The sequence below is a fragment of the Carcharhinus amblyrhynchos genome, chromosome 23 (assembly GCF_965287045.1).
Source record: "Carcharhinus amblyrhynchos chromosome 23, sCarAmb.v2.hapA, whole genome shotgun sequence".
NCBI classification, from domain to species: domain Eukaryota; kingdom Metazoa; phylum Chordata; class Chondrichthyes; order Carcharhiniformes; family Carcharhinidae; genus Carcharhinus; species Carcharhinus amblyrhynchos.
The window spans coordinates 27371208-27396375 of record NC_137346.1 but is presented as its reverse complement, the minus strand read 5'-3'; the positions used below and the strand labels follow the sequence as shown (position 1 = coordinate 27396375).

The following is a 25168-nucleotide window of genomic DNA, read 5'->3' as shown; positions in this document are numbered from 1 at the left end:
AACTAAGCAAATTAGATTCTCCCAATCTGATAGATGGCACAGTGGTTAGCACTGCTGCCTCACAGCGCCAGGGACCCAGGTTCGATTCCCGGCTTGGGTCACTGTCTGTGCGGAGTTTGCATATTCTCCTCGTGTCTGCGCGAGTTTCATAGAACATGACAGCGCATTTCAGGCCCTTCGGCCCTCGATGTTGCGCCGACCAGTGGAACCAATCTAATGACCCTCTAACCTAAACTATTCCAATGTTATCCATATGCCTATCCACTGACCATTTGAACGCCCTTAAAGTTGGCGAGTCGACAACTGCTGCAGGCAGGGCATTCCACGCCCTTACTACCCTCTGAATAAAGAGCCTACCTCTGACATCCGTTCTCTTTCCTCCGGGCACTCCTGTTTCTTCCCACAATCCAAAGTTATATGGGTTAGGTGGATTGGCCATGCTAAATTGCCCCTTAGCATCAGGGGGACTGGCTAGGGTAAATGCATGGAGTACCGGGATAGGGCCTGGGTGGGATTGTGGTCGGTGCAGACTCAATAGGCCGAATGGCTTTCCTTCTGCACTGTAGGATTCTATGATTTTAAGAACATAACATAAGAACATAAGAAATAGGAGCAGGAGTAGGCCATCTAGCCCTTCGAGCCTGCCCCGCCATTCAATAAGATCATGGCTGATCTGTCGTGGCTCAGTTCCACTTTCCCGCCATAACCCTTAATCCCCTCTCTTATCAAAAACCCATCAACCCGCGTCTTAAAAATATTTAGCGAGGCAGCCTCCACCACTTCAACGGGCAGAGAATTCCAGAGATTCACCACCCTTTGAGTGAAGAAGTTCCCCCTCAACTCCGTTCTAAACCATCCCCCCTTTATCTTGAGGCTGTGCCCTCGAGTCCTACTGTCCTTTCTGAGCAGGAAGAGCCTCTCCACCTCTATCCTATCCATCCCATTCAACATCTTATACGTCTCAGTGAGATCTCCTCTCATTCTTCTAAACTCTAACGAGTACAAGCCTAGTTTATTCAGCCTCTCCTCATAGTTCAACCCCCTCAACTCTGGAATCAGCCTAGTAAACCTCCTCTGCACTCCCTCCAAGGCCAAAATATCCTTGCGTAAGTGCGGCGACCAAAACTGCACACAGTACTCCAGCTGCGGCCTCACCAGTGCCCTATACAGCTGCAGCAAAACCTCCCTACTTTTATATTCAATCCCCCTCGCTATGAAGGCCAGCATCCCATTCGCCTTCCTGACCACCTGCTGCACCTGCAGGCTGGGTTTTTGCGACTCATGCACAAGGACCCCGAGGTCCCTCTGCACCGTCACATGCTGCAGTTTTTTGCCATGTAAGTAACAGTCCTTCCTACCATTATTCCTACCAAAGTGGACAACCTCACATTTGCCGACGTTAAATTCCATTTAAATCTGAACACATTTGGATCATAACCAAATATTTACTCAACAAACCCTTTTTTTCAATCCAAATGTAAAATAAGTAACAACTGCTCATCATCAAGGCAAGGGAATACGATGCAAGAATGTCATAAGGTAAATAAAAAATTATATTGTACAAGTGTATATAGTATGTCAATTGCAAAATATAATTTTCACATGAGATAATATTAACTGAATCAGTGAGGGAGTTTCATGCAAATTGTATTAAACTTTTGAAATTTAAAAGAAGTATTTCTTACGGATTTCTGATGCCCACACCAGGACATTCATCAATGACCACAATCCCATATTTGTCACACAAATCCATAATTTCTTCTGCGTATGGATAATGACTTGTCCGAAAAGAATTTGCTCCCAGCCATCGAAGAAGGTTAAAGTCCTTAATAATCAGTGACCAGTCAAGGCCTTTCCCTCGTATCTGGTGGGTTGGGGGCGGTTGGGATTAATGAACATTTCACATAAAGGCACAACTTGAAAAGAAACACAATTCTTGCTCTGTCTTCCGAGCCCAAGGCGGAACCAAAAACTTCAACATTGACCCAGTGGCAAGGTTCTCCATTTAAACGGGCAATACTACTGTGTGACTGGCAAGTACTCCATTTTTTAGGATCTATATATTGGACCTACAAATAACCTTTGATAACTGAGGGCTGTAGTAATAATTCAGGGGACCACAATGCCCGAGGGGGCAGATGGCCACTTAATCAGAGATCCAGAGATACACCTGTAAGCGTGCATAATGTTTGCCAGAGGGGGGGAAATTTAGCCATCAGCAAATAATACCCACTTCCTAGGATAAGGGATGCACAGCACAGAATTCGCTACTCAGTCCAAGTGTAGTTACTACTCTCCACACGAGTGTTGATGAGCAGCCTTTGGTGGTGAACTTACTATTACTTGTAGGAGTAACTTTAGCCTACTTCAGTGGATGCAGTTGATGATACAATACCAATAATACCCAATTTATTACAGTGTTTAAATGCTTGCTGCCAACAATGTCAACCCAGTCAATTAGAATCATAAAATCGTAGCATCCCCACCATGCAGAAGGAGGCCATTCGGCCCACTGAGTCTGCACCGACCACTTAGGTCCTACTCCTGTAACCCCACGTATTTACCCTGCTAATCCCTCTGACACTCGGGGGCAATTTAGCACGGCCAATCTACCTAACCCGCACATCTTTGGACTGCGGGAGGAAACCGGAGCACCCGGAGGAAACCCACGCAGACACAGGGAAAAAGTGCAAACTCCACACAGGCAACGACCCGAGGCCGGAATTGAACTTGGGTCCTTGGAGCTGTGAGGCAGCAGAGCTAACCACTGTGCCATAAGATGGTGAAACAATAAACTCAATATACTACTAATACTGCTTAATGGCCCAAGGAATGTTGTTATATCAGGTGCAAAAAAAGGGAAAATAGGCTGAATGCAGAAATATATACTCACATCTGAATCTTCATGCTTATTTACTCCATGGAAATAGAATGGCTTCCCATTGATCAGAAATTGGCTCTTGGTAACTTGCACCTTGCGAATTCCTACTGGTAATGTGTAAATGTCTTCGTAAAGGAAGCTACCATTTTTACTCTTCATGTAAATCTAGGTATAGACAGATTTGGAAAATATATTATACTAATTTTTGCATCGAGATTCTCATTTAAATCTCTACTTTCCAAGGAGAGTGCAGTACTCCAATTTTATTTTAAATTTTAATTGGTTGGCAGGATTTTTTTTTAGACCAACATCAATGATGGGGAAGAGGCAAACATTTACAGAATATGCCCATGCCCGTTAATTCTCACTGTGCCATTTTGGTGAAAAATCAGGTTAAACAAATTCAAATGATCAGATAAATCCGCTCCAAATGCATTTTGTGATATGTCATAATCATAAAGGATCAACTTTCCTATAACAATCAAGGCAAGAATGATACTCTTCCCATAAACTGTTGCACACATTCTGAAAACGCATGAACGTTTATTTAGATTTGAACAACAGCCCCAGAGGAGCAGGTGCATTTGCACGGCTAATCCTTTCACTACCTGAAGTTACATGACTATAGTTGAGTGTCACTATGTTACAAAGCCTCAAGTTTATCTCAAACCCACCATCTTCTGACTCAAGAAGCGGTTGTGTGAACAACCAATGCATAGCTGAAACTTATTTCCAGTCTCTGGCCTGTTATTTTAACATGGAAAGTTTTGGGATTCTTACCTCAAGGCTGTAAAGATAAGCAGGACTCTCATGCATAAGGTACGGCCACCAGAGAGTCAGGTTAGATAATTTCAACTGTCCATTTGGAGGTCCATCCACAACTGAAGCAACAACCTGTTCCCTTTGATCACGCAACTTGAGTGATAATGAAAATTGTGTACTCCCCTGTATGGATACTTTATAATTTACAATCCCTAGAGGAAAGCAGAATCAGTTATCTGAGATCAGAAAGTCACTTCCCTTCCATTTAACCACTTACTCTAATGCAGGGTCACCAGAGGGTCAGAGCTTGCGCGCACATACGCGTGCAAACACACGCGCGCACACTTTAGCATGGCTAATTCACCTAACCTGCACATTTTTGCACTGTGGGAGGAAACCTGAGCACCCGGAGGAAACCCACACAGGCACAAGGAGAATGTGCAAACTCCACACAGACAATCACCCAAGGCTGGAATTGGATCAGTGCTCCTGGTGCTTTGAGGCAGCAGTGCTAGCCACTGTGTCGCCCAAATTGGAAAGTGGTTTAGTTTGTCCTCGTCTTATACAGAGCAAAAGCAAATATCACACTATAGTATCCTATTACCAATATTGGTACTCTTCGTTAGACCAAGGACACCACAATATGAAATGTTAATGAATCTGGTAAGCACACTACGAGATTGTCCTGCACCGTGTTTTTCGTTCAGTTTATTAGTGTCACAAGTAGGCTTACATTAACACTGCAATGAAGTTGTGAAAATCCTCTCGCTGCACCTGAGGGAGAATTTAGCATGGCCAATGAACCTAACCAGCAATTCTTTTGGGCTCTGGGAGAAAACTGGAGCACCTGGAAGAAACCCACACAGACACGGGGAGAATATGCAGACTCCGCACAGACAGTGACCCAAACAGGAAATGGAACATCGGTCCCTGGCGCTATGAAGCAGCAGTGCTAACAGCACTGTGCCGCCTCCATGGGACAGAAAGCCATGAAGCATCCTTTCAGTCTTCAGTACCAGTAATTTAAAGCTAATATTGACACTTAGTGAATATACCTGTAAGGATTACACATGCAGGTTTCTACATAAGGCAAAATCAAACCATTCACTGCCAGAATGACTTACCTACATCATCTTGAAAGTCTGTTGCAATGGTTACGTCGTCTATGTAGACAACGGGTGTGGTATATAGAACAACTGGCCGGTGGATCCCAGCATAATTGAAGAAGTCAAATTGAATTTGCTGCACAAAATAGCCTGGAGGATATCTGAAGAATTCCAAAGAAGTGAGTTTAATGGGGATACTAAATGCTCAATGATTATACTCTAAACATTAACATTAGAACATCACCAGTAACCAGGATGGCTTACATTTTTATGGAGCATGATGATAATACTTCAGTTTAAAATCCCCTGTAAATTAGTTTTTCAGAACACAGGAAAGATCGCTGCACAGCGTACAATAAATTCTTCGCCCAATGCAACATTTTCAAACATGGTCATTTCGAGGAGTAAGTTAAACCCAAAAGAGAAGTTTATTAGGCACAAGTAAGGCTTACATTAACACCGCAACGAAGTTACTGTGAAGTTCCCCTAGTCGCCACAGTCTGGCGCCTGTTCAGGTCAATGCACCTAACCAGCACATCTTTCAGGACGTGGGAGGAAACCGGAGCACTCAGAGACAAGAGGAGAACGTGCAAACTCCACACAGACAGTGACTCAAGCCGGGAATTGAACCCAGTCCCTGGTGCTGTCAGGCAGCAGTGTTAATCACTGTGCTACAATGCCTCCTCCGTGCGATTACCTTCTCGCTGGAGTGTTCTACATTCTAAATGCTTTTGTCCTGTGAGCAAAAAATTCACTCACTATCCTGACACAGAAATATATTGCCGTTTCTGCCCTGTCGCTGGCTCAAAATCCCGGAACTCCCTCCCTTAACAACACGGTGGGTGTACCTACACCTCAGAGACTGTAGCGGTTCAAGAAAGCAGCTCACCACCACCATCTCAAGGGCAATTAAGGATGAACAATAAATGCTGGTCTCGCCAGTGACACCTGCATCCCATGAACAAACAGTAAAAATTTTTTTAAAAAACGATGCCACAGGTATATTAATATAGGCAGTAAGATGCCAGCCTTTCACATTGGTGGGATTTGCTGCTCCCACTGAAGTGGACGGAGATAGGGCTGAGTGCCAAATTCTCCATCCTCGCTGCAGTGGGGCGTGCACAGTTGGTAAGGTCACGCTCTATGTGTTGAAGTTGGCACTTCCAATTTTTTGCTTTTTTAGACCTTTACCTTCTTTATTACTCATCATAATCACAAAACTATTGTACTTTGCAGCGTCGTAGAATGATACAACACAGAAGGCAACCATTTGGCCCATTACCCTGTGCTAGTTCTTTATAAACTGTATAAAATTACATTATATAGTGTTTACTGCATAAGTTCAACAGCTCTACGGTGTTTATGCTCCACATCAACTCTCTTCCACTTGACTTCACTTCACCCTCTCCAGATTTCCTTCTATTATGAGGGACTTGGACAGAATGGATTAGGAGCAGCTATTCCCCAGAGTTCAGGGTTTAGTCAGAAGGGGGCACAAGTTCAAGGTGTGGGATCGGAGGTTTAGGGGGAAAATCCTTTATCCAGAGGGTGGTGATGGTCTGGAATGCGCTGCCTGGGAGTACAGTCAAGGCGGGTCTCCTCACAGCCTTTAAGTAGTACCTGAATGAGCACCTGGCAGTTCAAGGCTATGGGCCAAGTGCTGTTAAATGGGATTAGTGAGAGGTCATGTGTTTCTTGTGTGTCGGTAATGGACTCGATGGGCTGAAGGGCCTCTTCTGCACAGTAGGCTTCTATCCTTTCTTCCTCTGTATTTATCCAGCTTCCTCTTAAAAGCATCCCCACGGCTCAAATGCTCCACATGATGGTATTCTAGCCTCATAAGTTGTGAACTTTCTCCTGATATATTAGTGACAGTCACATACTCATGTCAAACCACTGCTGTGTTCTAGTCTCCAGTGTTGGCTGGAGTTGGGTCCAAATCTTTCATCTTCTGAATCAAAGACAAAGACGTGACCCACTGAAAGAAAGTCTTACTCTTCACATTGTGGATGGTTTAACTGAAATGTTAATCTCACCATGGACTGCAAAGGTTCAAAAAAAAAACTGGATTACCGCCACCTTCTCAACAGCAATAAGGGATGGCCAACAAGCGCTGGCCAGTGACACTCATCCCGTGAAACAAATACAATTTTTTAAAAAATTCTCATTGTTTCTAATTGGCAGGGACTACTGACAATTTGTGTTTATATAAGATTGTAAGATGCACCAAGGTGAATGACATAGAATGTCCAAGCTTCACAGGACTGTTATCAAAATTTTACACCGAGTCACATAAGGAGATATGAAGGAAGTTGGCTTGGTCAAGGCAAAGCATACCATACATAGAGAAGGAAAGGTTAGAGTGCAGAATGTAGTGTTACAGTCATAGCTAGGTGTAGAGGAAGATCAACTGAATGCAAGGTAAATCCATTCAAAAGTCTGACAGCAGCAAGGAAGTTGTTGTTTTTGAGTCAGTTGGTAAGTGTTCTCAGGCTCTTGTGTCTTTTTCCTGATGAAAGAACGTGAAAGAGAGTATGTCTGGGGTGCGTGGGGTCCTTGATTATGCTAGCTTCTTTTGAGGCAGCAGGAAGTGTAGACCGAGTCGATGGATGGGAGACTGCTTTGCGTGATGGATTGGGCTTCATTCACGGCCCTTTGTTGTTTACTGCAGTCTTGGACAGAGCAGGAGCCATGCCAAGGTGTGATACAACAAGAAGGAATGCTTTCTATGGTGCCTCTGTAAAAGTTTGAGAGAGTCAGAGGACATGTCAAATTTCCTTAGCCTCCTGAGAATGTAGAGGCATTGATGGGCTTTCCTAACTATAGCGTCAGCATGAAAGGACTAGGACAGGTTGCCGGCGATCTAGATACCTAGAAACTTGAAACTCTCGACCATTTCCATTTCGTCCCCGTTGATTTAGACAGTGGCATGTCCTCCACTATGCTTCCTGAAGTTGATGACAATCTCATTCATTTTGACATTGAGGGAGAGATTATTGTCATCGCACCAGTTCATCCGATTCTCTATCTCATTCCTGTACTCCGTTTCATCATTGTATGAGATCCAACTCACTATGGTGGTGACATCAGCAAACCGGAAAATAGAACTGAAGGGGAATTTGGCCACACAGTCAGAGGTGTATAAGGAGTATAGTAAGAGGCTGACGACATAGTCTTGTGGGGCACCGGTGTTGAGGATGATTGCGGAGGTGGTGTTGCTGGCTTATGAGGAGAGACTGAGTAGACTGGGGCTACGTTTATTGGAATTCACAAGAATGAGGGGAGATCTTATAGAAATATATAAGATTATGAAAGGAATAGATAAGATAGAAGCAGGGAAATTGTCTCCACTGGCATGTGAAACTAGAATTAGGGGGGATGGCCTCAAAATAAGGAGGAGAAGATTTAGGACTGAGTTGAGGAGGAACATCTTCACCCAAAGGGTTGTGAATCTGTAGAATACCCTGTCCAGTGAAGCAGTTAAGGCTACCTAATTGAAAATTTTTAAGGCACAGATAGATAAATTTTTGAACAATAAAGGAACTCAGAGTTATAGGGAGCGGGCGGGTAAGTGGAGCTGAGTCCACGAAAAGATCAGCCATGATGACTCAGAATCTCTACAGTACAGAAAGAGGCCATTCAGCCCATCAAGTATGCGCCAACCACAATCCCACCCAGGCCCTATACCCCATATCCTTACATATTACCCACTAATCCCTCTAACCTATGCATCTCAGGACACTAAGGACAATTTTAGCTTGGCTAATCAACCTAACCTGCACATCTTTGTGTGGGAGGAAATCGGAGCACCCAGAGGAAACCCACGCAGACACGAGGAGAATGTGCAAACTCCACACAGACAGTGACCCAAGCTGGGAATTAAACCCAGGTCTCTGGAGCTGCGAAGCAGCAGTGCTAACCACTGTGCTACCGTGCCACCTATGATCTTATTGAATGGTGGAGCAGGCTCGAGGGGCCAGATGGCTACTCCTGCTCCTAATTCTCATGTTCTTATTATCCTTCTTGATTGTGGTCTATGGGTTAGGAAGTTCGCGATCCAGTTGCAGAGGGAGGAGCTGAGGCCCAGGCCGCAGAGTTTGGAGATGAGTTTTGCAGGAATAATGGTGTTGAAGGCTGAGCTGTAGTTAATAAATAGGAATCTGACACAGATGTCTTTGCTATCTGGGTGTTCCAGGGTCGAGTGCAGGGCCAGGGAGATGGCGTCTACTGTGACCTGTTGCAGCAGTAGGCAAACTGTAGTGGATCCAGGCAATCTGGGACGCCAGAAGTGATTTGTGCCATGACTAACCTTTCGAAGCACTTCATAATGATGGACGTCAGAGCAACTGGACAACATTCAAGCTAAGAGACAGGCAGTTTAGGGGGTGCTGAGGGGAAATTTTTTTTTTACCCAGAGGGTGGGTAGGGGCAGGTCATCTGACATCCTTTAAAAAGTACCTGGGTGAGCACTTGGCACAGCACAACATTCAAGACTGTTGGTAAATGGGATTAGATGGGAGGTCAGGTGTTTCTTGTGTTAGTGCAGACTCGATGGGCCAAAGGGCCTCTTCTGCACCGTATGATTCTCACCTTAGTGAGACAACATTTGGAATACTGTGTGCAATTCTGGTCACCTCACTATAAGAAGGATGTGGAAGCATTGGAGAGAGTGCAGAGGAGATTTATCAGGATGCTGCCTGGTTTGGGGGGTAGATCTTACAGGAAAGGTTGAGGGAGCTGGGGCTTTTCTCTTTAGAGCGGAGGAGGATGAGAGGCGACTTAATAGAGGTTTATAAGATGATGAGGGGGATAGATAGGACGGACGTTCAGAGACTATTTCCTCGGGTGAATGTAGCTGTTACTAGGGGGCATAACTATATGATTCATGGTGGGAGATACAGGAAGGATGAGCGAGGTAGGTTCTTTACTCAGAATGGTTGGGGTGTGGAATGGATTGCCTGCTGCGATAGTGGAGTCGGACACTTTAGGAACTTTCAAGCGGTTATTGGATAGGCACATGGAGCACTCCAGAATGATAGGGAGTGGGATAGCTTGATCTTGGTTTCGGACAAAGCTCGGCACAACATCGAGGGCTGAAGGGCCTGTACTGTTCTATGAAAAAACACTACTGTTGATCATTGTCAATATTGACGTTTATAGGAATGGTAGCATTGTGGTAATGTTACTGAACTAGTAATTGAGAGGCCCAGACTAAAGCTCCACAGACTGCAGAAATTTAAATTCAGTGAATTAATAAATTTTAAATTAACAATTTGGTCATTGGAAATTATCTTGAAACAAGCAGTTTGTTGTAAAAATTCATCTGGTTCACGAATGCCCTTCAGGGAAGAAAATCTGCCACGGTTATCTGGTCTGGCCTATACGTGACTCCAGATACACAGCAATGTCCTCTGAAATGGTCAGGGTGCAGGGAAAAGGCAGGAGATGGTACCAAGTCATAATGTTCATTTGGAGAGCCAGTGCAGACACAATGGGCCGAATGGCCTCCGTCTACGTTGTAACAATTCTGCAAAGCCACACCACTGAACCAAATGGTCACAGAAAAATCAAATGGCCTGTAGCGGTTCATGGATCATAGAATCCCGACAGTGCAGAAGGAGACCACTCCGCCCATTGAGCCTGCACTGACCACAATCCCACCTAGGCCCTATTCCCACAACCCCACACATTTACCCTGTTAATCCCTCTGATACTAAGGGGCAATTTAGCACGGCCAATCACCTAACCCACACATCTTTGGGAGGAAACCAGAGCGCCCAGAGGAAACCCACGCAAACACAGGGAGAACGTGCAAACTCCATACAGACAGTGACTGGAGACAGTGGCCGGAGGCTGGAATTGAACCTGGGTCACTGGTGTTGTGAGGCAGTAGCGCTAACCACTGTATCACCAGGCCTAAGATAAACACCCCCATTCCAGGTATCAGACAAGCGCATCTTCATAGGATCCTTACAATACAGCAGGAGGCCACTTGGCCTTGCCGAAGTTGGCTCACTGCCATCTTTGCACATTCAGACAGGAGTGGTCAATAAATGTTGGCTTCGACACCAACACTCGCATCAAAAACACAATTTTTTTTTTAAACAAGTCTATTTTATTCAACCTCACCTTTTTGTATCAGTCATGTATTGAATATTTCCTGGAGGTAAGGTATACGGAGTAAGTGTGTTGTTTACTGCAATGGTGATTCTGCACTGATGGGTCGAGCTACTCCGAATAACTTGAGTGATGTCCGCCTCAAAAGGTAGGTGGCCACCTTCATGAAAGGCAACCTCAGCACCATTTACCCACTGCAAAAAGACACCACAGTCACATCAACGCAGATACGGCATTTTACTTTGAATGCTTAAGTTTATATTGTTACTCAAAAGGAAAAGACAGTGTTTCCTTGAATTTTGGCGATGAGTGGTGCAGTGGCATTTTTACACTAAAATATCAACCTCGACATGAAATTCAATCATTGCCCCAAATCCAAGACACATTTGCTGAACTTCATTTCCATAGGCCTGCCTCCCATCCACAAGTAGAGTTATGCTTAACACTTCTCTTGCAGCACAGCTCGGTGCCACCCTACCACTGTGATTTCTGGAGTCTGATAATGATCTTGCATTCCCCCCACAGAGCAGGAGGAGGCCATTCGGACCATCGCATCTACACTGACCCTCCATCACAGCATCTCATCCAGGTCCACCCCCCCCCACCCTATCTCCATAACCTTACGCATTTACTCCACTAATCCCTCGAACCTACACATCTTGGGATACTAAGGGGCAATTTAGCATAGTCAATCCACCTAACCTGCACAGCTTGCTCTGTGGGAGGAAACTCACATAGACATGGAGAGAATGTGCAGACTCCACATAACTTCCTTTGTATTTTTAAAATATTTTCATATTGAGATGGCATGGTAGCACAGTGGTTAGCACTGCTGCCTCACAGTGCTAGGCACCTGGGTTCAATTCCAGCCTTGGATCACTATCTGTGTGGAGTTTGCCTACTCTGCCTGCATTTGCATGGGTTTCCTCCGGATGTTCCGGTTTCCTCCCACACTCTGAAAGACGTGCTGGTTAGGTTGATTGGCCATGCTACATTGACCCTAGTTTCAGGGGGATTAGCAGGGTGAATGTGTGCGGTTATGGGAATAGGGCCTGGGTGAGATTGTGGTCACTGCAGACTCAATGTGCCATGGCCTCCTTCTGCACCGTAGGGTTTTTATGATTCTCCATTTCAGATGCATATCCAGGCATCTCTTAAATTAGTTAAGACCTGCACTACACTTAACCACAGTCAATAGCAGTACACCCGCAATATCTGGGACCCTACCACTCACTACATTTAAATAGCTAGAATAGCCTTATTGTTTCCCTGTTTTATCCAATATTGGATGAGGAAAAGGAGTGTTAGGAGACTCTAAGAATGAGGCACCACATCAGAAGCAGTCCACTCTCTTTTGATGGTTCTGCAGTCGTGGATGGTGTATAACAGCTTTTACATTGTAGTTTAAGCAAAGGTGTTTCCTCAGGAAATTTGGGTGGAATCTCCTGTTGGCAAGATCAGAGTAGTAGCAGCCATGAGCTGTGCACTGTCAACCAAAGGAGGGCGAAAAAAAAAGACACCTTTCTTTACACAAAATCAGAAAAAAAGATAAGTTGCATCATTTCACTGGCTGCAAACCTATTTCCTTCATTAGAACGTACACTTAAACAAATACTGTTCATAATGAATCCCTTCACTGTGCTCAATTAAGAAAATTTGTCCTGCGCCCATAAAGGGTACATGTTGAGATGTTAAGATCTGAAGGGAAGTGAGAGGGGCACAATTCAGGAAATGAAGTGTGTTCCTTCCCCCAGAGATGTAGTAACGTGACAAAACCATTCTAACGTTACATACAGCCCAATCGTAAGAAATGAACCTCTTCAGTAAAACACTTGGCCATTGTGTTTTCCCTCTCAATTTACTCACGTAACATTTCATCTTTTTCCGGGTACTGAAGGAATATCAGTCAGAAAAGGGCAGAAGGTTGTTGAAACTTCCTGTTTTTCCTGAAACTACCTGTGAGTAAGGTTGGTGGCGTTCCTGCAAATAGGGTCCAGGTGAAGGCTGGGATGAAGGCACTTTATCTAAATGCACGAAGCATTCGGAATAAAGTGAATGAGTTGGTGGCGCAGATCAGCACAAATGGATACGATCTGGTGGCCATTACAGAGACGTGGCTGCAGGGTGACAGGGACTGGGAGCTGAATGTACAGGGGTATCAAGTGTTTAGGAAGGATAGGCAGGAGGGAAAAGGGGGAGGCGTAGCTCTGCTGATTAAGGATAGCATCAGAGTGGTAGTAAGGGAAGATATAGGAGCCAAAGAGCAGCAAGTGGAATCGTTGTGGGTGGAGATTAGGAACAGCAAAGGGAGGAAGACGCTGGTGGGTGTCGTCTATAGGCCCCCAAATAATGATCTGGAGGTGGGGCGGGCTGTTAACGCGCAAATAAATGCGGAGTGCAGGAATGGAACGGCGATAATTATGGGGGATTTCAATCTACAGATTGATTGGCTGACCTATGTTGGACGCGGTGGGCTTGAGGAAGAGTTCTTGGAATGCTGCCGGGATAGTTTCCTTGAACAGTGTGTGTTGGAGCCGATGAGGGAGCGAGCTATCTTGGATCTGGTGTTATGTAATGAGGCGGGTAGAATTAGGGACCTTGTGGTGAAGGATCCTCTTGGGAAGAGTGATCATTGTATGGTGGAGTTTCTGATGCAGATGGAGGAGGAGAAAGTGGGTTCCCGGACCTGTGCCCTTTGTTTGAATAGAGGGGAGTACGGTAGGATGAGAGAGGAATTGGCGAATGTGGACTGGGGGAGCACATTGGAAGGTAGGTCTGCTGAGGAACAGTGGAGGATCTTTAAGGAGATCTTTCTTGGTGCTCAGCAGAAATTTATTCCGATGGTTAGAAAGGATCGTAGGAGGAGAGATAATCAGCCGTGGATAACGAAGGAGGTAAAGGAGAGTATTAAATTAAAAGCGGACGCGTTTAGAGTAGCTAAGAGTAGTGGGCGAGAAGAGGATTGGGAGAGGTTTAAATATCAACAAAGAATGACGAAGAAGTTGATAAAGAAGGGTAGGATAAACTATGAAGCTGGGCTAGTGCTAAATATAAAAAAGGATAGTAAGAGTTTTTATAAATATATAAAAAGGAAGAGGCTGACTAGGGTGAACTTTGGTCCCTTAGAGGATGAGAGGGGGGACTTAGTGGTAGGGGATGGGGAAATGGCTGAGGCCTTGAATAACTTTTTTGTTTCAGTCTTCACGGAGGAGGGCGTGAATAGTTTGCCGGGTGTTAGCGATGGAAAGATGGTGGGAGTGGAGGGCCTGAATGACATTATTGTTACTAGAGAGGCGGTGCTCGACAGACTGGAGGGACTGATTGTGGACAAGTCCCCAAGACCGGATGGAATGCATCCAAGGGTTCTGAAAGAAATGGCAGAGGTGATAGTGGATGCCTTGATGATTATTTTCCAAACCTCGCTGGATTCCGGGGAAGTGCCAGAAGATTGGAAAATGGCTAATGTTACGCTGTTGTTTAAGAAGGGTAGCAGGCAAAAGGCAGGGAATTATAGGCCAGTTAGTTTAACGTCTGTTGTAGGTAAAATGCTTGAATCCGTAATCAAGGAGAAAATAGCGAGGCATCTCGAGGAGAATTGTTTGATAGAGCAGACGTAGCATGGTTTCGTTAAGGGGAAGTCATGTCTGACGAATTTATTGGAATTCTACGAGGATGTGTCTAGGGCGGTGGATCGAGGAGAGCCGGTGGATGTGGTGTTTCTTGATTTTCAGAAGGCGTTTGATAAGGTGCCGCACAAGAGGTTGTTGCAGGTTAGGGGGCATGGAGTTGGGGGTAGGGTGTTAGCGTGGATAGAGGATTGGTTGTCAAATAGGAGGCAGAGAGTGGGGGTCAATGGGTGCTATTCGGATTGGCGGTTGGTGACTAGTGGAGTGCCCCAGGGATCGGTGCTGGGGCCTCAGCTTTTTACCATTTATATAGATGATCTGGAGGAGGGAACCGAGTGTATGGTGTCGAAATTTGCTGATGACACCAAGATTGGTGGAACGACAAATTGTGCGGAGGGTGTGGAACGTCTGCAGAGGGATCTAGATAGGCTGGGCGAATGGGCCAGGAACTGGCAAATGGAATTTAATGTTGGCAAGTGTGAAGTTGTCCACTTTGGTAGGAATAATGGCAGGAAGGACTATTACTTACATGGCGAAAAACTGCAGCATGCGACGGTGCAGAGGGACCTCGGGGTCCTTGTGCATGAGTCGCAAAAACCCAGCCTGCAGGTGGTCAGGAAGGCGAATGGGATGCTGGCCTTCATAGCGAGGGGGACTGAATATAAAAGTAGGGAGGTCTTGCTGCAACTGTACAGGGCACTGGTGAGGCCGCAGCTGGAGTACTGTGTGCAGTTTTGGTCGCCGCACTTACGTAAGGATATTTTGGCCTTGGAGGGAGTGCAGAGGAGGTTCACTAGGCTGATACCGGAGTTGAGGGGGTTGAACTATGAGGAGAGGCTGAATAAACTATGCTTGTACTCGTTAGAGTTTAGAAGAATGAGAGGAGATCTCACTGAGACGTATAAGATGATGAATGGGATGGATAGGATAGAGGTGGAGAGGCTCTTCCCGCTCAGAAAGGGCAGTAGGACTAGAGGGCACAGCCTCAAGATAAGTGGGGGGCAGTTTAGAACGGAGTTGAGGAGGAACTTCTTCACTCAAAGGGTGGTGAATCTCTGGAATTCTCTGCCCGTTGAAGTGGTGGAGGCTGCCTTGCTAAATATATTTAAGACGTGGGTAGATAGGTTTTTGATAGGCAAGGGGATTAAGGGTTATGGGGAGAAGGTGGGAAAGAGGAACTGAGCCACAACAGATGAGCCATGATCTTATTGAATGGCGGGGCAGGCTCGAGGGGCTAGATGGCCTACTCCTGCTCCTATTTCTTATGTTCTTATGTTTTGCCTTGTCTTCAGTGGAATATGCAATATGATACTGAATTCCTGCGACATGGATAATTCCTTAGCCTTTGATTGCCTTTACAGATTGCTATTTTGTATTGCGTAATCAAGTCTACTTAAGATTGTGAAGACTGTTTAAAATTTGTTACCAATTATTTCAATCTTCACAGGAATATGTCACCCATTTTCACTTCCCGTTGACATTCATTTACCATTGCAGACCTTGTACTGCACACCCCTGCCAACGGTGCACTCCCCAGACCCATGCTAGCTCCACTGTACTTCCAGTCCCCTCCCACCTATACCACACATTTCCACCACTGCACCCCCTCCTGCCCCACCCCCATTCTGCCACCAACACATGCTTCCCACCCCCATCCCCCTTCAACACAGTATTACTGCTCATGATGCACCTCCCCCAAACCCCTCACCCAGCACTCCCATCCCCTCGCCTCCTCTGCCACCTACCCCGCAGAACCCCTGCCGCCCCCTCCCAGTCCCCACCCCAACACATTCAAATTATTTTGCACAGATGTACAACACATTAGCATAACAATATGTAAAATGATTTAAAATACATACAACGATAGAGTAGTAATTGGCACTCCCAACACGAAGCACAACTCTCATCCTAGCATCAGGAGAAATCCAGTGCCTGGGCATCCAAACTTCCCTTTCATACCACACCCAGCCAATGAAATCTCTCAGCTTGTGGTCCTGTGTGATATCGTTGTAACTTGCTGGAACAGGTATATCGAGCACCGGCCCTGTCTGATAAGAAACAAAGTCGATAGCTTGTGATGCAGCATAATACAAACACACTCTTAAGATGCAAATATCAGGTGCAACACGGTGAGAAGTCTCACAACACTCGCTTAAAGACCAACAGGTTTATTTGGTAGCAAATGCCACTAGCTTTCGGAGCCCTACTCCTTAACAAATAAACCTTTTGGACTTTAACCAAGGTGTTGTGAGACTTCTCTTACTGTGTTTACCCCAGTCCAACGCCGGCATCTCCACATCACAACCCAGTGGCACAGTGGTTAGCGCTGCTGCCTCACAGCCCCAGGGACCCATAGTTCAATTCCAGCCTCGAATCACTGTATGGAGTTTGCATATTCAGCCCATGTCTGCCCGAGTTTCCTCCCCCAGTCCAAAGACATACAGATTAGGTAGATTGTCCATGCTAAATTGCCCCTTAATGAGCCAAAATGTGATGGGGGGGGGGGGGGTTTGCGGGGAGATTAGCTACAGTAAATGTATGGGGATAGGGCAAGAGAGCTAATCCCTATTGCCCACATTTGGCCCCTATCCCTCTATACCTATCGTACCCATGTAACTGTCTAAATGCTTTTTAGAAGATAAAATTGCACCCGCCTCTACTACTACCTCTGGCAGCTTGTTCCAGACACTCATCACCCTCTGTGTGAAAAAAAATTGCCCCTCTGGACATCTTTGTTTCTCTTCCCTCTGTTACTTTATTGCCTTTACAAGCTGCTTAGAGTGGGCACCGTCAGGTCTGCTACAGCGGGGCTTGCTATAGGGGATACCGGGGCATTCAGCCCGTGAATGAGATGTTACCTCTCGGAGAGGTCGCCGGTACCAATTCTCCTCGAATCCTCGACTCCTGTTTGGGGACTGGTCCGCCCGGAAGCTCCAGACTCCATTCAGTTCTTTCAGCTGCCGGGAAGGGGTCTCCCGGGGGCTCAGGGCGAAGCTAGAAGCGAGCAGAGAGACCCACAACAGCACACACACAGCCACCATCCTGCAAACTCTTACTTGTCAGCTGACTTCCGCGCCACATGACCAGGAGAGTAGCAATGTGCAATTTCCGCACCGACTGCCCATTGAACCGTAACAACCCCAATCCCCCAAGCCTGGTCCGGGGGGGGGAGGCGGCAGCGAGCTCCCAGCACAGGGGCTTCACCCACAGTAATTAAAGCGGAACTCCAGGAAATCTCACAACTACACTCAGACTGGGGAATCCAGAGTTATCAGTGATTCCAACATTCCCAAACGATCCGCCATTGACAGCACCCTCTCTTCCTCCTCCCCTCCTCATCAACCCACCTCCTCTCTTCTCCATCACCCCCTCCCTTTCCCTCCGCCATCACCCCTCCCCTCCCCACCTCTTCCATTAAGCACTCCCCTCCCCTCCTCCATCGTCCCTTCCTCTTCTCCAACACTCCCCTCTCCTCCCCATCACCCCCTTCCCTCCTGCATCCACCTCCCCTCCTCCATCACCGCTCCCCTCCCCATCATCCCTCCCTCCATCATCCCCCTTCCCTCCCCCACTCCATTACCCCCTTCCCTCCCCCCCTCCATTACCCCCTTCCCTCCCCCCCTCCATTACCCCCTTCCCTCCCCCCCTCCATTACCCCCTTCCCTCCCCCCTCCATTACCCCCTTCCCTCCCCCCTCCATTACCCCCTTCCCTCCCCCCCCCCTCCATTACCCCCTTCCCTCCCCCCCCCCTCCATTACCCCCCTCTCCTCCTCCATCATCCCCGTCCCCTCTTCTTCCCTCCTCCACTACTCCCCTCCCCCAGTGCCCGTTTGGATGATCGCATTCTTCCCATGTCTGCGTGGGTTTCCTCTGGGTGCTTCAGTTTCCTCCCACAGTCCAAAAGACATGCTGGTTAGGTGTGTTGGCAATACAAAATTCTCCCTCAGTGTACCTGAACAGGCGCTGGAGTGTGGTGTAACTTCAATGCAGTGTTAATGTAAACCTTCTTATGACACCAATAAAACACAAACTGATACTTTTGTTGCGATACTGAAGATTCCTCCTCAGAAGTCCAAGGAACCTGTTTGTTTTGAATGTTATCTGCTAAATGTGGTACACCCACTTTTTATTTTGTCATGTCCAATAAGGTCAGCACCTCACCAATGATATTTCCGTTAGCTCCACCAACAGACCTACAATGACAAGGGAGCAAGTTTTAAACTGCATCTCGAAAATAAAGTGGTTTGTAGAGGATTATTTTGGGATTAGAAGGAGTTTGATCACTCTACCTTCACAAAAAAAGTGTAAGGTGATGCATTTTGGTAGGGAAGGACATGGAGAGATAATACATAATAAGGGGTACAATTCTTATATGAAGATGGCAGGACAGTGTGGGGAGAGCATTTAATAAAATATACAGCTTCCTAGGTGTTATTAATAGGGGCACAGAGAACAACAGCAAGGAGAATTAGGCTGAATTTGTATATCAGACACGAGTTAGACCTCTGCTGCAATATTGTGTACAGTTCTGGGTGCCACACTAGAGGAATGATGTGAACACATTGGAGAAAGTGCAGAAGAGGTTTACAAGAATGGTTCAAGGAATGAGAAACTTTGATTGTGAGGATAGATTGGAGAGGTTGGGACTGTACTCCTTGAAGAGGAGGAGGAGGCTAGGAGGAGATTTGATAGAGATGTTCAAACTCATGAGGAGGCTGGGCAGATTAGACAATGAGAAACTGTTCCTGCTCTTAAAAGAGCCAAAAATAAGAGGTCACATATTTAAAGTGAGGTGAGACTCCGAATGCACTGCCTGGAAGTGTGGCGGAGGCAGCTTCAATAGGGGCAGTCAAAAGAGCATTGGATGATTATTTGACTAGAAACAGGTTCAATGGAAGCAGTCAAGAGGGCATTGGGTGATTATTTAAACAGAGAGTTGGTGCAGACACAATGGACAGAAGGACCTCCTTCTGAGCGGCAACAATTCTATGATTCTGATATCCTCTAGACTGTTCCTGGACCTTCCATCGTGCCAGCTCTCTCTCGAATTTGAACGAAAATATGAAATGCACATTGGACGACCCTCAGACCAGCGCTTACGCACTTGTCACTCAGTTACATCAGGGGACGGGGAGCTCATTCTAACATCGATCCATTTTGTGTGACCTCAGAAAACACATACTCACAACGTTGGGGTAAAAAACGGTGCCAATCAGTGAGGAAAACTTTGGCAGAAATAAGGGAAATAACCAGGTAGCGCATTTATAATAAAATCCCTGACGACAGGGGAGCCTCCAGTTTGGAAACATGGATCTAAAATAACCATTTACATGGCAACTGCACTGCAGGTAGTAGCTATAATGAAACATCAAGTTATACTCCTGTGGAACTGAACCGTTCTTGGATGAACGGAGGTTGGTTGTATCAAACATTCATTCATTGCCCTGATTTCAGATGATTGTGAAGTGAACGCTGTGTTATTTCTCGTCATAAAGTAACAGAGTGACGTTCACTGCAGAGCTGCTGAAGTGACTCCAGTCAAACCAACTCCGGATAATGAGCACGGGTTTCCATCCAGCTTTTAGCAGTGCCTTCCTGTTCTGTGCAGCCGTTTTATCCAGTTTCGTTATTTTAGCAAATGGAGAAACACAAATAGGTGAGTCTTCTTGCCCCCTGTCCCGTTTCCATGCTCACCTGGCACGCTACTGTGTATTCCAATTATATCTTTGAAATTTAGTGCTTTGCTAATCTTAATGGGCGTGTTTTTTAGTAAAGGCAGGACTGAAATATCATTTTACAAATAATGACTGCCGCCTTGTCTCTCTCCCAGCATTACAAATGACATAATGTGGAGATGCCGGCATTGGACATTGTCCCTGTGACTGCTTGGGTTTCCTCTGGGTGCTCCGGTTTCCTCCCACAGTCCAAAGATGTGCGGGTTAGGTGGATTGGCCATGCTAAATTGCCAATCCACCTTAGTGTCATGGAGGGATTAGCAGAATAAGTAAGTGGGGTTATGGGGATAGGATGGGATTTTTGTTGGTGCAAGTTTGATGGACGAAATAGCCTCCTGTAGGGATTTAATGATTCAATCATTAATGAAGGAATTCAGTATTCGAATCTTAAAGAGTGTGGGATAGCATTAAGGGTTCCTTTAAAAGTTTTAATTTTATATCATTGTATAACTCATTGCCAAGGTAGTTTAGTGCTGAAAGTGTCAGTCGACAGTTGTGCTTAAATGACCCACTTTAAAGGTTAAGATTATGGTGTAATCTCTACAAAATTATGAGTTTCCCAAAACACAGCTGGTCCAATTGTCAGGATATTGGAGCATTTCATATGAAAAAGCAGCAAAATGCTACACCAGAAATTAGGATAACTGATTTGAGTTCGGGAGAGGAAAATACATGTTGATGCCCAAGGTTTAATTTCTGCCATTGCTCTTCCATCGTTAGTTGAATGCTCAGAATTTTGGAGAAATTTAGACTCCCACAAAAAATTGAAGCCTGCATATGAATTACTGCAAGTTGGCATCTCTGCCACTTGTATTCAAAAACTAATGGTCATTTGCACCATTTCAATCAGTGTTGACATGAATGTTAATCAGGAAATATTGGAGCTAAAATGCGACCATTGTGTATTTTCACCTGATTATCTTAATCTTAAAATAAGAAAGGATCGACAATGGTTGATTATTTTCAAATATAGCCCCTGCTTGTTATAGAATCATAGAATCCTACAGTGCAGAAAGAGGCCATTCGGCCCATCGAGTCTGGGGCACGGGGTTGTGGGGATGGGGCCTGGGTGGGATTGTGGACCACAATCCCAATTCCATCCCGAAAACCCCATGCATCCATCCCAGCTATTCCCTCTGATACTAAGGGGCAATTTAGCATGACCATTCCAGCTAACCTGCACATCTTTGGACTGTGGGAGCAAAACAGAGCACCAGGAGGAAACCCACGCAGACACAGAGAGAATGTGCAAACTCCACACAGAGAGTGACCCAAGCCGGGAATTGAACCCGGGTCCCTGGCACTGTGAGGCAGTAGTGCTAACCAGTGCTTGTTATGAGGAGATTCAGTACAAGGTTGTAGGAAAAATAGGAGCATTTAGGACAGGAAGAGTCCATTGCTGTCTCAATTCAAACTAAATCCAAAACAACTAGCACAAGCTCCTCTATCTCAGATGTGCTAGTTAGGTGCATTGGCCATGCTAAATTCTTCCTCAGTGTACCCGGACAGGCACCGGAGTGTGGCGACTAGGGGATTTTCACAGTAACTTCATTGCAGTGTTAATGTATGCCTACTTGCAAAATTAAGAAATAAACTTAAACTTATCTCACAATCACTTTCTCAAATAGTTATCCAGCTCCCTCTTGAATTGATTAACACTGTAAGCAGTAAAGAATATGTGAGTAGCTGATGACAGACAGAACATACATCCTTTCAAACTGCTGGCATTCCAGAATTTCTTGACCTTCCAGCCTTTGGGAACAAATATATTTGTGGGATTTAAACTATTCCACAGCTGCTGCAAGGTGGCCTAGAATGCCTCACAAATCTCTTCACCGTTTGCGAGGAACATCATGATCAGGTGACTTCCACTTTGGCTTGTGCCCAAGAGAAGTGCTAATGAACTTCATCCAACATTTTGCACAAAGACACTTTCAACACTGGTTAAGTCACTTGAAAGGTTTGCCAGTGACCTGATTGAAATGTCGTAGACTATTGGCTTATGGATACAAGTGATAATTAAAAATAAGGTCTTCTTAGTGTGCGGGTGATCCATAGAATCTCTACAATACAGGAGGAAGCCATTTGGCCCATCGAGTCTGTGCTGACCACATCCCACCCAGGGCCTATTCCCACAACCCCACACATTTACCCTGCCAATCCCCCTGGGTCAATTTGACATGGCCAATCAACCTAACCCGCACAACTTTGGGAGGAAAGAGGAGCACCCAGCAGACATAAGGAAAAAATTCAAACTCCACACAGACAGTGATCCGAGGCTGGAATTGAAGTGCTAATGAACTTCATCCAACATTTTGGCTGGAATTGAACTTGGGTCCCTGGCACGGTGAGGCAGCAGTGCTAACACTGTGCCACTGTGGGGCCAAGATGCTGCCAAGTATGCATTTATTTCCCATCCTTCGTTGCATATAATTGTTTGTGCTTGTTCCACCACTTTTGAGGATATTAACGGGCAATTACACGTATACCTATCATCATTTAGAAAATTGTGGCAATATTTGCAGAGGTTTTTCCACATTCCTTGAGAAATTGGGGCCCATGTGATATGTACCAATACCTTTTTTTTGCTAAATCCAATTTGAGTAGCACTGGGGAGGATGTTTTGCCACTCACTCTTATAATGTGAACTGGAATTACAATCAAGTTTGATTGAATAGAGGGAGCAGGTTTTCCTCCCTGAGGGACATTACTGAATTGGTTAGATTTTGATATCAATTCAGTCGCTTTCATGATTTGTTTTTGGTGATAACTTGTAAATTTCCAGGTTTATTGAATTGAGTTTCACAACTTGTAGTCATGAGTTACTAATCTGAATGACTTTCATTTATAAAACATCTTTTCACAGTCACTAGATGCCTCTGAGTGCTTTAAGCCAATGTAATGCATTTGAGGAATCGTCAGTGTTGTAATGTAAGGAATGTTATCATCCTGAACCGTAAGCACTACACTACATGAAGCCTCTGAGTGCTTTAAGCCAATGTAGTGCATTTGAGGAATCATCAGTGTTGTAATGTAAGGAATGTTATCATCCTGAACCGTAAGCACTACACTACATGAACATGGATCAATCTAACACATCCATCACCTACGTTTTACGTGGACCATTAGCACTCTAACTCTGATATCCGCTTACTTGCATTTGTGGGTTATAATTAACAATAATTAAAACTCCTCATGGTGACGGCAAATGAAAATGATTAACATGAAATTATAATATCATTTGTACTGAAGCGCCGATACTGGGATAGGACTAGGAATTCCTGATTTTGCCATAGTTGTGTGGGATTGGAGTTTATACCTGCAGCCTGCAACAGGACTGGATCCAGTCACAATGTGGGACAGGGGAGGGGTTGTGTTTTGGGGAGAATAGTGCCAGAATGTCTGGAATAGAGGTAAAAAGAAAATCATAGAATCATAAAGGTTCACAGCATGGGAACAGGCCCAACTTGTCCATGCCGCCCATATTTACTATGAAGCTAGTCCCAATTGCCCGCATTTGGCCCGTATCCCTCTATACCCATCTTATCCATGTAACTGCCTAAATGCTTTTTAAAAGACAAAATTGTACCGGCCTCTACTACTGTCTCTTTCATCTCATTCCAGACATTCGCCACTCCCTGAGTGAAAAAATTAACTCTTTGGGCCCTTTTGTTTCTCTCCCCTCTCACCTTAAATCTACACCCTCTAGCTGACTATCTATCTTATCTATGCCCCTCATTATTGTATAGAGCTCTATAAGATCACTCCTGAGTCTCCTACTATTGCAATGTCCGGGGTTGTTAGGTGGGGGAAATTTGGTCCCACAATGGCGGCTGTTAAAAATGGACTTAGCGATGGAGGATACCAATATATCCCCACAGTAGCCCGTGTAGTAGTTCTCCTTTAGAAACACAGTAAAATCCCTGCAGTTTTGCCACAATTTAGTCAAGTGATGGATTTTTAGGCATACCTGAGGCTTAAATCATGACGAAGGAATGACATTCTCAGTGTAAATATGTACGGTTATCTGAAACCCAGAGTGGTTTTTAAGTTATCACTTTCTGGGGTCAGTTTTTGCTCATTTGTTTTTCAGCTCACTTTTGGCAAACTGAGGTTAACAAGGGAATTGTAACTATTCCCACAAAACGCACAAGAAGTTATACATTAAAAATGTAGCAGATTTATTTGTACAACTGATTTTTAGCTATCATCACATTGCCAACATCTTAACGCAGCATGTGCTGACCTTTCTGTGTACAATTGCTATTGCAAGCATTGAAAATTCTCTCCAAAGCTTTGACGTACCGGGAAATGCATTGGCTGCAGACCATAAGGTGTGGTGCCTCGATGATGGAATCATAAGAGTTCCACTGGTAAAAAAAAGAGTCATTGAGTTTTACAACAAAAATGAGGCCTTTGGCCCATTGTATTAATGCCAGCCATCAAGCATCTATCTAATCTAAACCTATTTTCCAGCACTTGGTCCATAGTCTTATATGCTGTGGCATTTCAGGTTTTCATCTAAATGCTTCTTAAAGATTGTGAGGGTTCCTGCCTCTACCATTCTTTCAGGCAGTGAGTTTCAGATTCCTGCTATTCTCTGGGTGAAAGCAATTTTCTTCAAATTCCCTCTAAATATCCTGCCCATACCCTTAAGTCTATGCCCTCTGGTTATTGACCCCTCTGCTGAGGGGAAATGTTCCTCTCATCTATCCTATCTATGTAATTCATAACTTTGTTCACTTCAATCAAGTCCCTCCTCAACCTTCTCTGCTCTAAGGAGAACAAGCTCAGCCTAACCAGCCTCTCTTCATATTTGAAATGCTCCAGCCAGGTAATATCCTGGTGAATCTCCTTTGCTTCCTCTCTTGGCACGGTGTTAGCACTGCTGCCTCACAGTGCCAGGGATCTGGGTTCAATTCCAGGCTTGGGTCACTGTC

General features: G+C 45.2%; 2 protein-coding genes across 2 annotated transcripts in view; one reads left to right on the top strand and one right to left on the bottom strand.

The window, feature by feature from the left end:
• Positions 1-17542, bottom strand: part of gusb (glucuronidase, beta) — a 31570-nt gene extending 14028 nt beyond the window's left edge. Inside the window, exons 1-7 of the mRNA XM_080210742.1 lie at positions 17351-17542; positions 16352-16540; positions 10879-11060; positions 4768-4910; positions 3662-3855; positions 2894-3046; positions 1686-1864 (exon numbers count right to left, since the gene is read on the bottom strand). Of these exons, the coding sequence (XP_080066868.1) occupies positions 1686-1864; positions 2894-3046; positions 3662-3855; positions 4768-4910; positions 10879-11060; positions 16352-16540; positions 17351-17533 (1223 nt within the window). The 5' untranslated portion in view covers positions 17534-17542. The remainder of the gene's footprint in view (positions 1-1685; positions 1865-2893; positions 3047-3661; positions 3856-4767; positions 4911-10878; positions 11061-16351; positions 16541-17350) is intronic.
• A 2507-nt stretch (positions 17543-20049) lies between these two features.
• LOC145357592 (acrosin-like) overlaps positions 20050-25168 on the top strand; it is a 31301-nt gene continuing 26182 nt past the window's right edge. The window contains exon 1 of the mRNA XM_080211070.1: positions 20050-20149. Coding sequence (XP_080067196.1) covers positions 20050-20149 — 100 coding nt within the window. The remainder of the gene's footprint in view (positions 20150-25168) is intronic.